The 11361-nt window shown below is 54.2% G+C and overlaps 1 protein-coding gene across 2 annotated transcripts; it reads left to right on the top strand.

Moving 5' to 3' along the window:
- Positions 1 to 320: 320 nt before the first annotated feature.
- On the top strand, positions 321 to 10696 carry LOC120764556 (class I histocompatibility antigen, F10 alpha chain). 2 transcript variants are annotated; one of them, XM_040088537.2, is made up of 8 exons: positions 321 to 438; positions 3670 to 3933; positions 4364 to 4639; positions 4861 to 5133; positions 5219 to 5323; positions 5422 to 5457; positions 5577 to 5609; positions 6228 to 10696. In XM_040088537.2, the coding sequence occupies exons 1-8, from the start codon at positions 363 to 365 to the stop codon at positions 6239 to 6241; spliced, it is 1077 nt and encodes a 358-aa protein (XP_039944471.1). In that variant the 5' UTR covers positions 321 to 362; the 3' UTR covers positions 6242 to 10696. The 2 variants fall into 2 exon arrangements, with proteins under 2 accessions (XP_039944471.1, XP_039944472.1); XM_040088538.2 differs by lacking the exon at positions 321 to 438 and adding an exon at positions 2192 to 2288.
- The last annotated feature ends 665 nt before the right edge of the window (positions 10697 to 11361 follow it).

Below are 11361 nucleotides of genomic sequence, written 5' to 3'. Positions count from 1 at the left end.
CAGGGCACCTCACCCCCAGGCCTCCCTTTCCTGTGAAACCCGAACAGGGCACGGGGCTCTCCAGCCGCTCCGGGATTTAGGATAGCCCGACGGAAAGGAGGAGAGGAAAAAAAAAATGGATCCGCGGATGGGGAGGCTTCCCCCGCTTTGGGCCGGACCAGGACCCGCGAGCTCAGCACAGCCCGGCCCGGGGGTCCCGCAGCGCGGGGCCGTGGAGGGTCCCAAATGGATCCCTGAGGGATCCGTTGGGGTTCCACGAGGGGATCCGGGTGCGCTCCCTGGAATTCCGCTTTTCCCCTCCCGCCCTGCTCCCTCGGGCACTTTCACTTTCTGCAGCGCAGCTGCGATCGGGGACGGCTGCGATGGCTCCAGCGCTGGCTCTGGGGGTGCTCCTGGGGCTCCTGGGGCTCCTGGGGCAGCCGGGGGGCGCGACCAAAGGTGAGCGGGACCCCTCGAAACAGGGACATCCCTGAACCGCAATTCCCGGGCACCGGGACCCCCCCTGAACCCCCTCATCTGGCACCGGCCGCCCCCATTCCTGGGCACCGGCACCCCCTGAACCCCTAACTTGGGTCCTGTGTCCCCCCTTCATTCCCTTCCCCAACATCGAGACCCCCCTGAACCCCCTCATCTGGCACCGGGACCCCCCCTGAGCCCCCATTTCTGGGCACCAGGATCCCCTTGAACCCCGAATTCCGGGAAGGAAGCTTCCTGTTAACAAGCATTCCCCGGCACGGGAACCCCCTGAACCCCCATTTTTGGGCACGGGGACTCCCCTGTACTCCCTTCTCCAGCACCGCGACCCCCCTGCACCCCCTTATCCGGGACTGGGACCCCCCTGCAGCCCCATCAGTGCTCTGGGACCCCCCTGCACCCCCTTTTCGGCCACCCCGCTTTTCCCAGACCCCAGACCCGCCCTTTTCCTCGGCTTTTGGACCCCCCAGATCTCCCAAATTTCTGCGTCCCCCCAGTTCTCCATTCCCGACTCTTCCCGGAAGGGGTTCCAGAGAGTCCCGGGGGGTCTCAGAGGAAATCCAGCGCTCTCCAGATAAATTCCCTGGAATTACCCTTTCCTCCCGTCTCGTTTTCGCGTCTCCCAAACTGCGCCTTCGGGATCCGCCCGCCTCTCCCAGCCCCAGACCCCCCTTTCCCGTGACCCAGGGACCCCCTGGACCCCCATTCCTGCCTTTCCCACCTCCCGGACCCCACTGCCCTCAACACCGGGGACCCCGGACCCCCTTTTGTGGGCACAGGGACCCCCTGGATCCCCCATCCCGCCTCTCTCAATCCCTTCCTTGGACCTTGGACCCTTCCCTGCTTTCCCAGTTTCGCTTCCTGACCCTTGGACGCCCCCAGACCCCCCCAATCTCTGCATCGCCCCAGTTCTCCACCCCCTGTGCGTCCTGTGGGGGGTCCTGAGGAATTCCCAGGATTTCCTCTGTCCCCTCCCCGCGCTCCCCCGGTCACTTTGGCGTCTCCCAAGCTGCGGCACAGGGACCCGCCCGGGGAGCGATGACTGCCCTCGGCACCGGGACCCCCCTGAACCGCAAATCCTGGACACGGGGACCCCGCTGCACTTCCACTTCTTGGCGAACCCAGAAATCCTGGGCACAGAGACCCCCATGACCATTCATTTCGGGGCGCCGGGACCCCCCTGTACCCCCTTCCCCAGCCCAGAACACCCCTGCACGCCTTTATCTGGGACCCGGATCCCCCCTGAACCCCCATTCCCGGGCACGGAAACCCTTCTGGACCCCCATTCCGCCTCTCCCAGTGCCCTCACCCCCCTTTCCTTGACCCCGAGACCCCCCTAAACCTCCGTTCCTGGGCATGGAGAGACCCCTCCACCCCCTTATCCAGGACCCCCCCAGTTCTCTACTCCCAGCGCATTTCAGTGGGTCCCGGGTGGTTCTCAGAGGGCCCCAGGGGGGTCGCAGCGGGGATCCAGAGGGATCCAGAGGGATCCAGAGGAATTCTCTGGAATTCCCCCGTCCCCTCCCTCCCCCGCGCTCTCCCGAGCGCTTTCGGCTCCGCGTCCCAACCTGTGAGAGCGGGATCTACCCGGGTACCGGTGACGTCACTCTCAGATCGGGTCGCCATTGGTCAACTCCAAATATTCTGGCCAATGGCGAGGCGGGAGGTGGCTCCGGGGGCGGGGCCAGAGCTGTGAGCGGGTCCGGGGCTCGGAGCGGGGCGGGAGCGGAGCGGCGCGATGGCTGCAGCGCTGGGGCTGGGGCTGCTCCTGGGGGTTCTGGGGCTCCTGGGGGAGCCGGCGGGCGCGAACAAAGGTGAGTGGGACACCCCCGAAAACTGGACACCCCGGAACGTCCATTCCCGGGCACAGGACCCCCCCCATAGCCCCCATTGTGGGTCCTGTGACCCCCCCCTCCATCCCCTTCCCCAGCACCGGGTACCCCCTGTACCCCCTTATCTGGCATCGGGACCCTCCTGAACCCCCATTTCTGGGGTAGGAAAACCGCCCTGAACCCCTGTTCCTTGGCACTGGGACACCCCTAAACCCCCAATTTGCATCCTGTGACCCCCCTCCATCCCCTTTTCGGCCTCCCGCTTTTCCCACACCCGCCCTTTTCCTTGACCTTTGGATCCGCTAGACCACCCCACTTTCCGTTCCCCCCACCTTTTCCACTCTCGCCGCTTCCCTAAACGGGGTCCCAGAGTGTCCCGGGGGTTTCAGGGGAGTCGCAGTGAGGATCCCATGGGATCCAGATGAACTCCCTGGAATTCCCCCTTTCCCCGACCGAGTTCCCTTGGTCACTTTCTCTTTCCCACTGCCCAGGCTGCGCCTCCGGGATCCACCCGCCTCTCCCAGCCCCAGACCCCCCTTTCCCGTGACCCAGGGACCCCCTGGACCCCCATTCCTGCCTTTCCCACCTCCCAGACCCCACTGCCCTCAACACCGGGAACACCCAGACCCCCTTTTCATGGGCACAAGGACCCCCTGGATCCCCCATCCCACCTCTCCCAGTCCCTTCCTTGGACCCTTCCCTGCTCTCCCAGTTCTGCTTCCTGACCCTTGGATGCCCCCAGACCCCCCAGTCTCTGTGTCCCCCTAGTTCTTCACCCTGTGCATGGGGTACCCCAGGGATCTGGGAGGGTCCCTGGGGGGATTCTGGGCCCTGGGGTCCCCCTGAATTTCCATCCACGGACACTGGGACGCCCCTGAACCCCCTAATCCTGCACCAATTCCTCCTGCACCCCCTTATCCTGCATCAATCCCTTTCTGCACCCCCTTATCCTGCAGCAATTCCCCTCTGCATCCCCTTTTCCATCCATCCTGCCTACCCCAATCCCTTTTCCTTGACCCTGAGACCCCCTGGAACCCCGTTCTTGCTTTCCTCAGCCTCCAGCCCCCCCTTTCCTCTGCATCAAGGACCCCTGAATCTCCTATTCCCAGGTCTCCCCACCTTGTGACCCCTCTTCCCTTGGCCCTGGGGACCCCCAGACTCCCTTTCCTGGGACTGGGGATCCCATGGAAACCCCATCCCAACTCTCCCAGTCCCTGCAAAGCCCCTTATTCCATAACCCTGGAACCCCGTGCTCATGCTTTCCCTGGCCCTGGGATCCCCAAACCCCTTCCCAGCTCTCCCAGTTTCCCCTTTCACTGATCCATGACCCCCTCAAGCCCTCCAAATCCCTGTGTGCCCCCAGTTCTCCACTCCCTGCGTTACCTGTTCATGTCGGTGTCGGAGCCCAGCCCAGGGGTCCCCCAGTTCATGATCCTGGGGTCCGTGGATGGGATCCCCTTCACACGGTACGACAGCGAGCGGGGCCGGATGGAGCCGCTGACACAGTGGATGAAGGATGGAGCTGAGCCGGGATATTGGGATAGGGAGACCCAGATCAATGAGAGGAACCAGCACAATGCGGCTGTGGACCTGGAGACACTGCGGGGCCGGTACAACCAGAGCAGGGGTGAGTGGGGGGATCCGTGGGGCGGGGATGGGATCCGTGGGAATGGGATGGGATCTGTGGGGATGGGATGGGATGGGATCCATGGGGCTGGGATGGGGATCTGTGGGGCTGGGATGGGAACAGTAGGGCTGGGATAGGATCTATGGGGCTAGGATGGGGATCCACGGGGCTGGAATCTGTGGGGCTGGGATGGGATTTGTGGGGCTCAGATATGGATTCATGGGGATCCAAGGGGCTGAGATGGGGATCTATTAGGATGGTATGGCATATCTTGTGATCCGTGGGGTTGGCACGTGGATCCATGCGGTCCAAGGGGCTGGGATGAGGCTCTGTGGGTCTCCATCCGACTCTGGGGCTCCATAGGGCTGGAGTGGGGCTGTGTGGGGCTGGGACACAATTCCATGGGTCTCTGTGGGTACAATCCCCTCAGGTCTCCACACCATACAGTGGCTTACCGGCTGTGACCTCCTGTCGGACAGGAGCGTCCGTGGATCCTACAGATATGGGTATGATGGGCGGGATTTCATCTCCTTCGAGCTGGCATCTGGGAGATTTGTTGCAGCTGACGCGGCTGCTGAGATCACCAGGAGGCGCTGGGAAGATGAATGGAACGAGGTTGAGGGTTGGACAAATTACCTGAAGCATGTCTGCCCAGAATGGCTCCAGAAATACGTCAGATACGGGCAGAAGGAGCTGGAGCACAAAGGTGGGTGGTGATTTGGGATTTGGGAATGGAGGATTGGAGAACATGGTAATTCCAGTGGGAATTCCATGGGCAGATCTCCCCCACATCCCATTCCAGTGGGAATTCCATGGGCAGATCTCCACCACATCCCATTTCTGTGGAATTCCATGGGCAGATCTCACCCACATCCCATTCCCATGGATGGAATTCCATGGACACCTCTCACCGTTATCCCATTCCAGAGTCCCCTGATGTCCATGTGTCCGGAAAAGAGGAACACGGGATGCTGATCTTGTCCTGCCACGCCTACGGATTCTACCCCAACACCATCACAGTCAACTGGATGAAGGGAGATGACATCTGGGATCAGGAGACGGAGTGGGGTGGGATCCTTCCCAACAGTGACGGCACCTTCCACACCTGGGCCAGGATTGAGGCGCTGCCGGAGGAGCGGGACCTGTACCGGTGCAGGGTGGAGCATCCTGGAATGCTGGAGCCCAGGATCTTCACTTGGGGTGAGGTTGGGAATGTGGGAACTGGGACTTTAAAATTCCCAAATGGGGATTCCCCTTTCTCTCCTCACTATCCTGCATTTCCCAGAGCCGACATCTGGCGGGAATCTCACCGTGGTGGACGCTGTGTGTGTCATTGCTGCCATCCTTGTCATTGCCCTCATTGGATTAATTGCCTGGAAGCTCCAATCCGGTAACACACGGGATGGGGTCAGGAAAGGGGCATGGATCCACCCGGCACCGTTCCAGGAATCCTGTGCCACTGACGTTGATCCCCCTGTTTTTCCACAGGGAGGAGGGACAGGAATGGATACAACATGGCAGCCGGTGAGTTCCAAAGGTGGATCCAGCTTTGGATCCCTTCTGTGTGGATCCCAGGATGGATCCAGGGGTTAATCCTGGTCTGTGATCCATGCTGGAATCTCATGGATCTTCTCTTTCTGCAGAGAAAGATGTGGGAACCAATGGCTCAACCACACGTAAGGAGTGGGATCAGGGTGGGATTCCAGAGGGAGATCAGGGAAGGAAGGACAGATTGGGATCAGGGCGGGACTCGGGATCAGAGAAGGGGTCCAGAGTGGGATCAGATGGAATTGTAGAGTGGGACTGGGGCTGGATTCTGGAGAGGGATCAGGTGGGATGGATGCAGCAGGATTGGTGCAAGATGGATGGAGCAGGATCGTGGCTGGATTCCAGACAAGAATCAGGGAGGATGAATTGGAGCAGGACTGGGGCAGGAGGGGTGGGGCAGGGTCAGGTGGGATTCTGGATCAAGGCATGATTCCAGTGTGGGATCAGTTGGGATGGATGGAGTGGGACTGGGGCACAATGGATAGAGTGGGATCCAGTGGGATGGGTGGAGCAGGATTAGTGCAGGATGGATGGAGCAGGGTCAGGTTGGGATTCCAGAGAGGGATTGGGGCAGGATGGGTGGGGCAGGATTAGGTGGGATGGATGGAGAAGAACTGAGGCAGGATTGGGGCAGGATCAGTTGGGATTCTGGAGCAGCTCCCGCTCTCCATGGGCTCCAGCCAGGTCCATCCTGCGGGGTGGGGACAGGGACAGGGTGACACCGTGACCTTCTCGCATCCTGGCAGGAATCACCGCCTGAGCAATCCATGGAGCTGGATCCAGCCCCTTTCCTCTTCCCAGGAAAGCTGAGAGTTCCTGGCAGAGCTCATCCTGCTGCTCCCACCTGCACGCATTGCTACTGGATCCATTTCCTGTTTTTCCATGTTTTAAAGCCAAGAACCACAAAGATTCCCAATGCTTTAGTTCTGGTATGAAACTGATGCCTTAGGAAGGCTGACCTGAGACAGAGACTGGACAGAGCTAGAAAATTAGTTATTTATTGAAAGGCCTCCGGGATCTACCTTGGGCAAGGCAGGAGCCTGACCAGGGCTCACCCAGGGTGGCCACCAAAGAAAGATGGCATTGGGGTCACAAGATGTTACATTTTTATAAGTTTTGGTCTATTTGCATATTGGGGTTTAATTGTCCGATTACAGCTTCAGGTTGTGAGGTCCCATCCTTCTTGTTCCTCCCTTCAGCCCACCATGGTTTGTGGTGTTGGACTGAAAATTGTCCTTGGTCTCCAGCAGGAAAAGGATTTGTTTTGCCTCCCTACTCTGTGAAGAGAGCTTACTGGCACTTAATATGAGGCTCAGAGCTACATCCCTAGGCAGCAGAGAATCTGAAAACATGAAAGCTAATGCTTAAGGCACCATTTCCCCCCTTTAGAGGCTTGACAAGGCCTTTTCCTTGTTAAGTCTCTATTCCAAATATCTACTAACAACAGGTATTCAATGACAGATACGTGTCTAACAGTAGTAAACAACTAACAAGAATTAACATCTAACCATCGATAAACATCTACTAATAGTAATCTGACACTAGTAAATATCTAATAATAGATAAATAGTAACAATAAAATAATGGATAACAGTAGAAACATTTAGCAATAGTAATGTCTTGTATAGTTAGGTATCAGGCAAAGAAGAATAATGATTATTTGGTGCAGTTCTACAAGTACAGAGGGGGAATGATTTAAAGCATTGTCTTGGTTTTGAAAGCCAGTTGTCTGCCAAGGAAAGCTAGAGCCTCCCTTGGAATGGAGAATGTAAACGCCTTTCTTTCCAAATTATTATAATTTTGCAATTAGGGGCTTTCAGGCAAAGATAGGGGAATAGGAGTAACAGTTCTTTACTAGGAATGAGTCATGGATTAGTAAAGTTTGGTTTTTTAGTCATAGAGGAATGTAGAATGATCCTCTGGGTCAGGACCTGGGAATTGCTTTGGAAAGGACAGGGACCTATCAGGGGGTTAGTTGGAATATTGGCATCTGTTTTCACCACTGAAAATTGTTGGCTACAACTTCGGGAATGTCCTAGGTTACAAAGTAAGATGTGCCCAAAGTATGTATTCTATCACCATCTACATGAAATGTTGAAACTAAGTTGTGCACTGTTTCCCTTGCCCCCTCCCTCCAGACTATCTTCTGTTAATGGCCCATCAATTCCGTCCTGCATGACTCATAGATAACTCTCCCCAGGAGCTATCTCTGTTTAATAGGCAATCAAGGACCCATTGCAAGACTGATAAAATGATATCAGTCCATTGTGAGATGCTCTGCCCAGGGGGAGGAGCCAAGCATTCCCACCTGGATATAATCTGGGCTTTGGGACAGCACAGGCAGCCTTACCCACTGGATTCCCAGAGGACAAGAGCTACCAGACCTTTCTGCAGGAACACTGCTTCAACAAGACCACTTCATCTGGGCTGCTACCCCCACGGTTTCAGGTTGTATTCTGACTCTGTCAGTGATCTTTTGTACCATTGCATGTGTTTTATTTTCTTTTATTTTACTTTTTTTCCTCTCCTATTAAATTGTTTCTTCTGACTTGGAGTCTCTTGCTGGTTTTGCCTTCAAGCCAGCACATATATTTTGGCGGCCAACGTGGGGCAGGAGGTACTGAGAAAAGTCAGAATTACAATTTTGTAGTGAGGAAAAAAACAAACAAACAAACGAACAACAACAACAAAAAACCCCTAGCTGTCCGCTATGATGCTCAGCATGCTTTCATATATCTTATACCTAGCTCTCTACATTTCCCCACACATGGGGCAGTATTTGCCGGTCTTAATGCTCATGTGTAAACCAGGGTATGGTACCAGAATTGCTGTATTGGTCTATTATGTTTATTGTGTGATAACCTCTGAGGCAATGAGCATAATTTCGAATATATACTCTATTTTGTTTTCTTGTCCTGGTCCAGAATGCTACATCTGGGCTCTCAACAATCGCACCCAGCGCCTGTGGGGAGGGGTAAAGAATGATTTTTTCCAGTATATTAGGTATGGCACAGCAGTTTTCGAAAGTATTGAGTTCTCTCTAGGTGCCAAGGACAGCATAATATTGTTGTTAGTTCTGCTTTGCCTTCTCTGCACGGCCTGCACCATGTTTAGAAATCAAACACTACATGGGGTGGTGCAGCGTCTCCTTGAGGAAGAGGGAAAAAGAAACAAATGCAAAACAACGGCATCCGTGTCTACACAAACTGTCGTAGAGGAAACAGGAACCGCATCTACGCAGACTGTCACAGAGGAGAAAGGAACCAAAACCAAAGCAACAGTGTCAGTGTCTACACAAGCTGTCACAGAGGAGAAAGAAACCAAAGGTGCCATCAGCATCTCCACACAAACTGTCACAGAAGCAGAACAACCTAAACCAGTGGCAGTTGCCCCTGTTCAGAAGAAGAAATCAAAGAGCAAATCAGTCCGCATAATGACTGATGAGGATGTGGCAGGACCTTCGCACCCAGCAGAAGAGACAGAGCCAGAGATCATCACCCGCTCTCTATCCCTGGGTGAACTGCGTGACCTGCGGAGGGAATTCACCCGCCAGACAAACGAGTCCATCCTGACCTGGCTGCTCCGCATCTGGGACGCTGCAGCCAATGACACCATTCTGGACGGAAGTGAGGCCAGGCAACTGGGATCGCTGTCTCGGGATGTGGTCATTGACCAGGGGATCGGGAGAACCCAACAAACTCTCAGCCTCTGGCGGCGACTGCTAACAAGTGTGAGGGACAGATACCTTTGTAAAGAAGACCTCCAGGTGCACCAAGGAAAATGGAGCACAATGGAACAAGGTACCCGATGCCTGAGGGAATTGGCTGTGCTGGAGATCATTTTCTCAGAAGAGGAGAGATTTCCTAAAAGCCCAGATGATGTCCAGTGCACATCGCAGATGTGGTTGAGATTTGCACGGCTTGGACCAGAGATGTACTCCCGTTACCTGGCAACGCTGCAATGGAGGGAAGGTGAGGACAAGGTGGGCGTCTTGGTCAATAAATTGAGAATTTACGAGGACACTGTCACTGCCCCATTTCGTACCCATGTCTCATCTGTGGAAACAAGGCTGGCTGAGCAAGTCCGGAGTTTGATTGAAGAGGGCCATCAGAAACTGAGAAAGGAACTTAAGGAAGAAATTTACCACATCTCGCCAGAACCAACAAGAGTCTCTGCCATTAGGAGCAGGTACCCACCAGGCAGGGAGAGAGGATACACTCCACGGGGTAACCTCTGGTCTTTTCTTCGGGAGCATGGAGAAGACATGAGGAATTGGGATGGAAAACCCACCTCCTCCTTAGCGGCCCGGGTAAGTGAACTGAAGAGAGAGACACCTACCACGAAGAGCTCATCTAGAGCCAACACTGCTCCAGTCTCAAAGGCACAGGACTCCAGACAGCATAGGAAGAATGATATGACTGATCCTCTGGAAGGGACCTCAGGAACATATTTACAGGAAGAGAGCAACGTGTACCATGACCAGGAATAGGGGGGCCCTGCCTCTAGCCAGGTAGAGGAAAGGGACAATCGGATCTATTGGACTGTGTGGATCCGATGGCCTGGCACATCTGACCCACAAAAATATACGGCTTTGGTTGACACTGGTGCCCAATGTACCCTGATGCCATCAAGGTATGTAGGAACAGAATCCATTTCTATTTCTGGAGTGACAGGAGGGTCCCAGCAGCTGACTGTATTGGAGGCCGAAGTGAGTTTAACCGGGAATGGGTGGCAAAAACACCCCATCGTGACTGGCCCAGAGGCCCCCATGCATCCTCAGCATAGACTATCTCAGAAATGGATACTTCAAAGACCCAAAAGGATATCGCTGGGCTTTTGGGTGTGGAGAATCTTTCTGTGGAGAATTTTTCTGATGCATGGCTGCACAGCAAGGGCCATGATACTGTTAAGTCGGTTGGAATGTAACTATGTCTATGTGGTGTACGTGATGATTAACAAGGATATAATATCCTTGAGCACTAGAATGATACAACAACAAAGGTGTTGTTAGTACAAAAATGCTGAAAAATGCTAGGCTAAGGAACTGAAAATGCTAGATTAGGAAAATTGTAACCGCAAGGCTGATTACAGAAAGAACATGCGTCAAAATATCATAAGCCAATCATGAGCTATAGTTTTGTAATATGTATGAACTAATTATTGACACTATATATTTGCTATTAATCTAAATAAAGCTGAGACTTGTTGATCATCATCGGATGTGGCTTGTCTCCCGTTGTTTTCCGACAAATGGTGACCATTCCGACGTGATACACGACTGGGAACAACGTAGGGTTCGGGTCCTGCAAGCAGAAAGACGGCTTAAGAGCAACAGAACCTGGGAGTGCTCCGTGCCCTGAGCGACCACAGAGGTGGGCTTAGCCGATACGTGCTGCCGAGACCTGGAGAGGCTGCAACAGCGCTGACGTAATTATGGACAGGCAAGCGGCATATGATTTATTTATGGCGTTCTTGCAGAAACGCCAGATTAAGGGATTAAATTTAAGAAAAAAGTTACCTGAACTTTTAGAATATGGTTATTCTCAAGGGTTTTTTATTAACCCTCATACTGTTCATGAGTTAGTGGAATGGAGACGATTTGGGGATAAGCTATGGGAGCTCACATTAGATGATGATAAGACAGCCAAGAAAATGAGCAAAATATGGAGGGTGGTACATAATGAGTTGTTGTTATGTCAGGCAGAAAAAAGGGCAGCTCGAGAAGTAGTGTCAGCTCAGGAAAAGAATAAAGATTATAATCCCTTCTTAGGCACTAGTACCCCTAATCCTCCCGTATTCACTACCATACATTTACCAGCCTCAGCACCTCCTCTGGCAGAAGTAGAATCTAGACAAGGAGCCAACAACATAAGGGAGCCT

This window comes from Hirundo rustica, chromosome 31 (genome assembly GCF_015227805.2).
Source record: "Hirundo rustica isolate bHirRus1 chromosome 31, bHirRus1.pri.v3, whole genome shotgun sequence".
Taxonomy (NCBI): domain Eukaryota; kingdom Metazoa; phylum Chordata; class Aves; order Passeriformes; family Hirundinidae; genus Hirundo; species Hirundo rustica.
Note: the sequence above shows the minus strand (reverse complement) of the source record. Positions and strands in the feature narration are given on the sequence as shown.

What these genes read in the sequence shown, in the direction of transcription:
- LOC120764556 (XM_040088537.2), top strand. Translation starts at nt 363, where the DNA reads ATGGCTCCAGCGCTGGCTCTGGGGGTGCTCCTGGGGCTCCTGGGGCTC. An exon ending in CCGGTACAACCAGAGCAGGG is followed by an intron (nt 3,934 to 4,363) that starts GTGAGTGGGGGG and finishes CAATCCCCTCAG; the next exon opens with GTCTCCACACCATACAGTGG. An exon ending in GCCCAGGATCTTCACTTGGG is followed by an intron (nt 5,134 to 5,218) that starts GTGAGGTTGGGA and finishes TGCATTTCCCAG; the next exon opens with AGCCGACATCTGGCGGGAAT.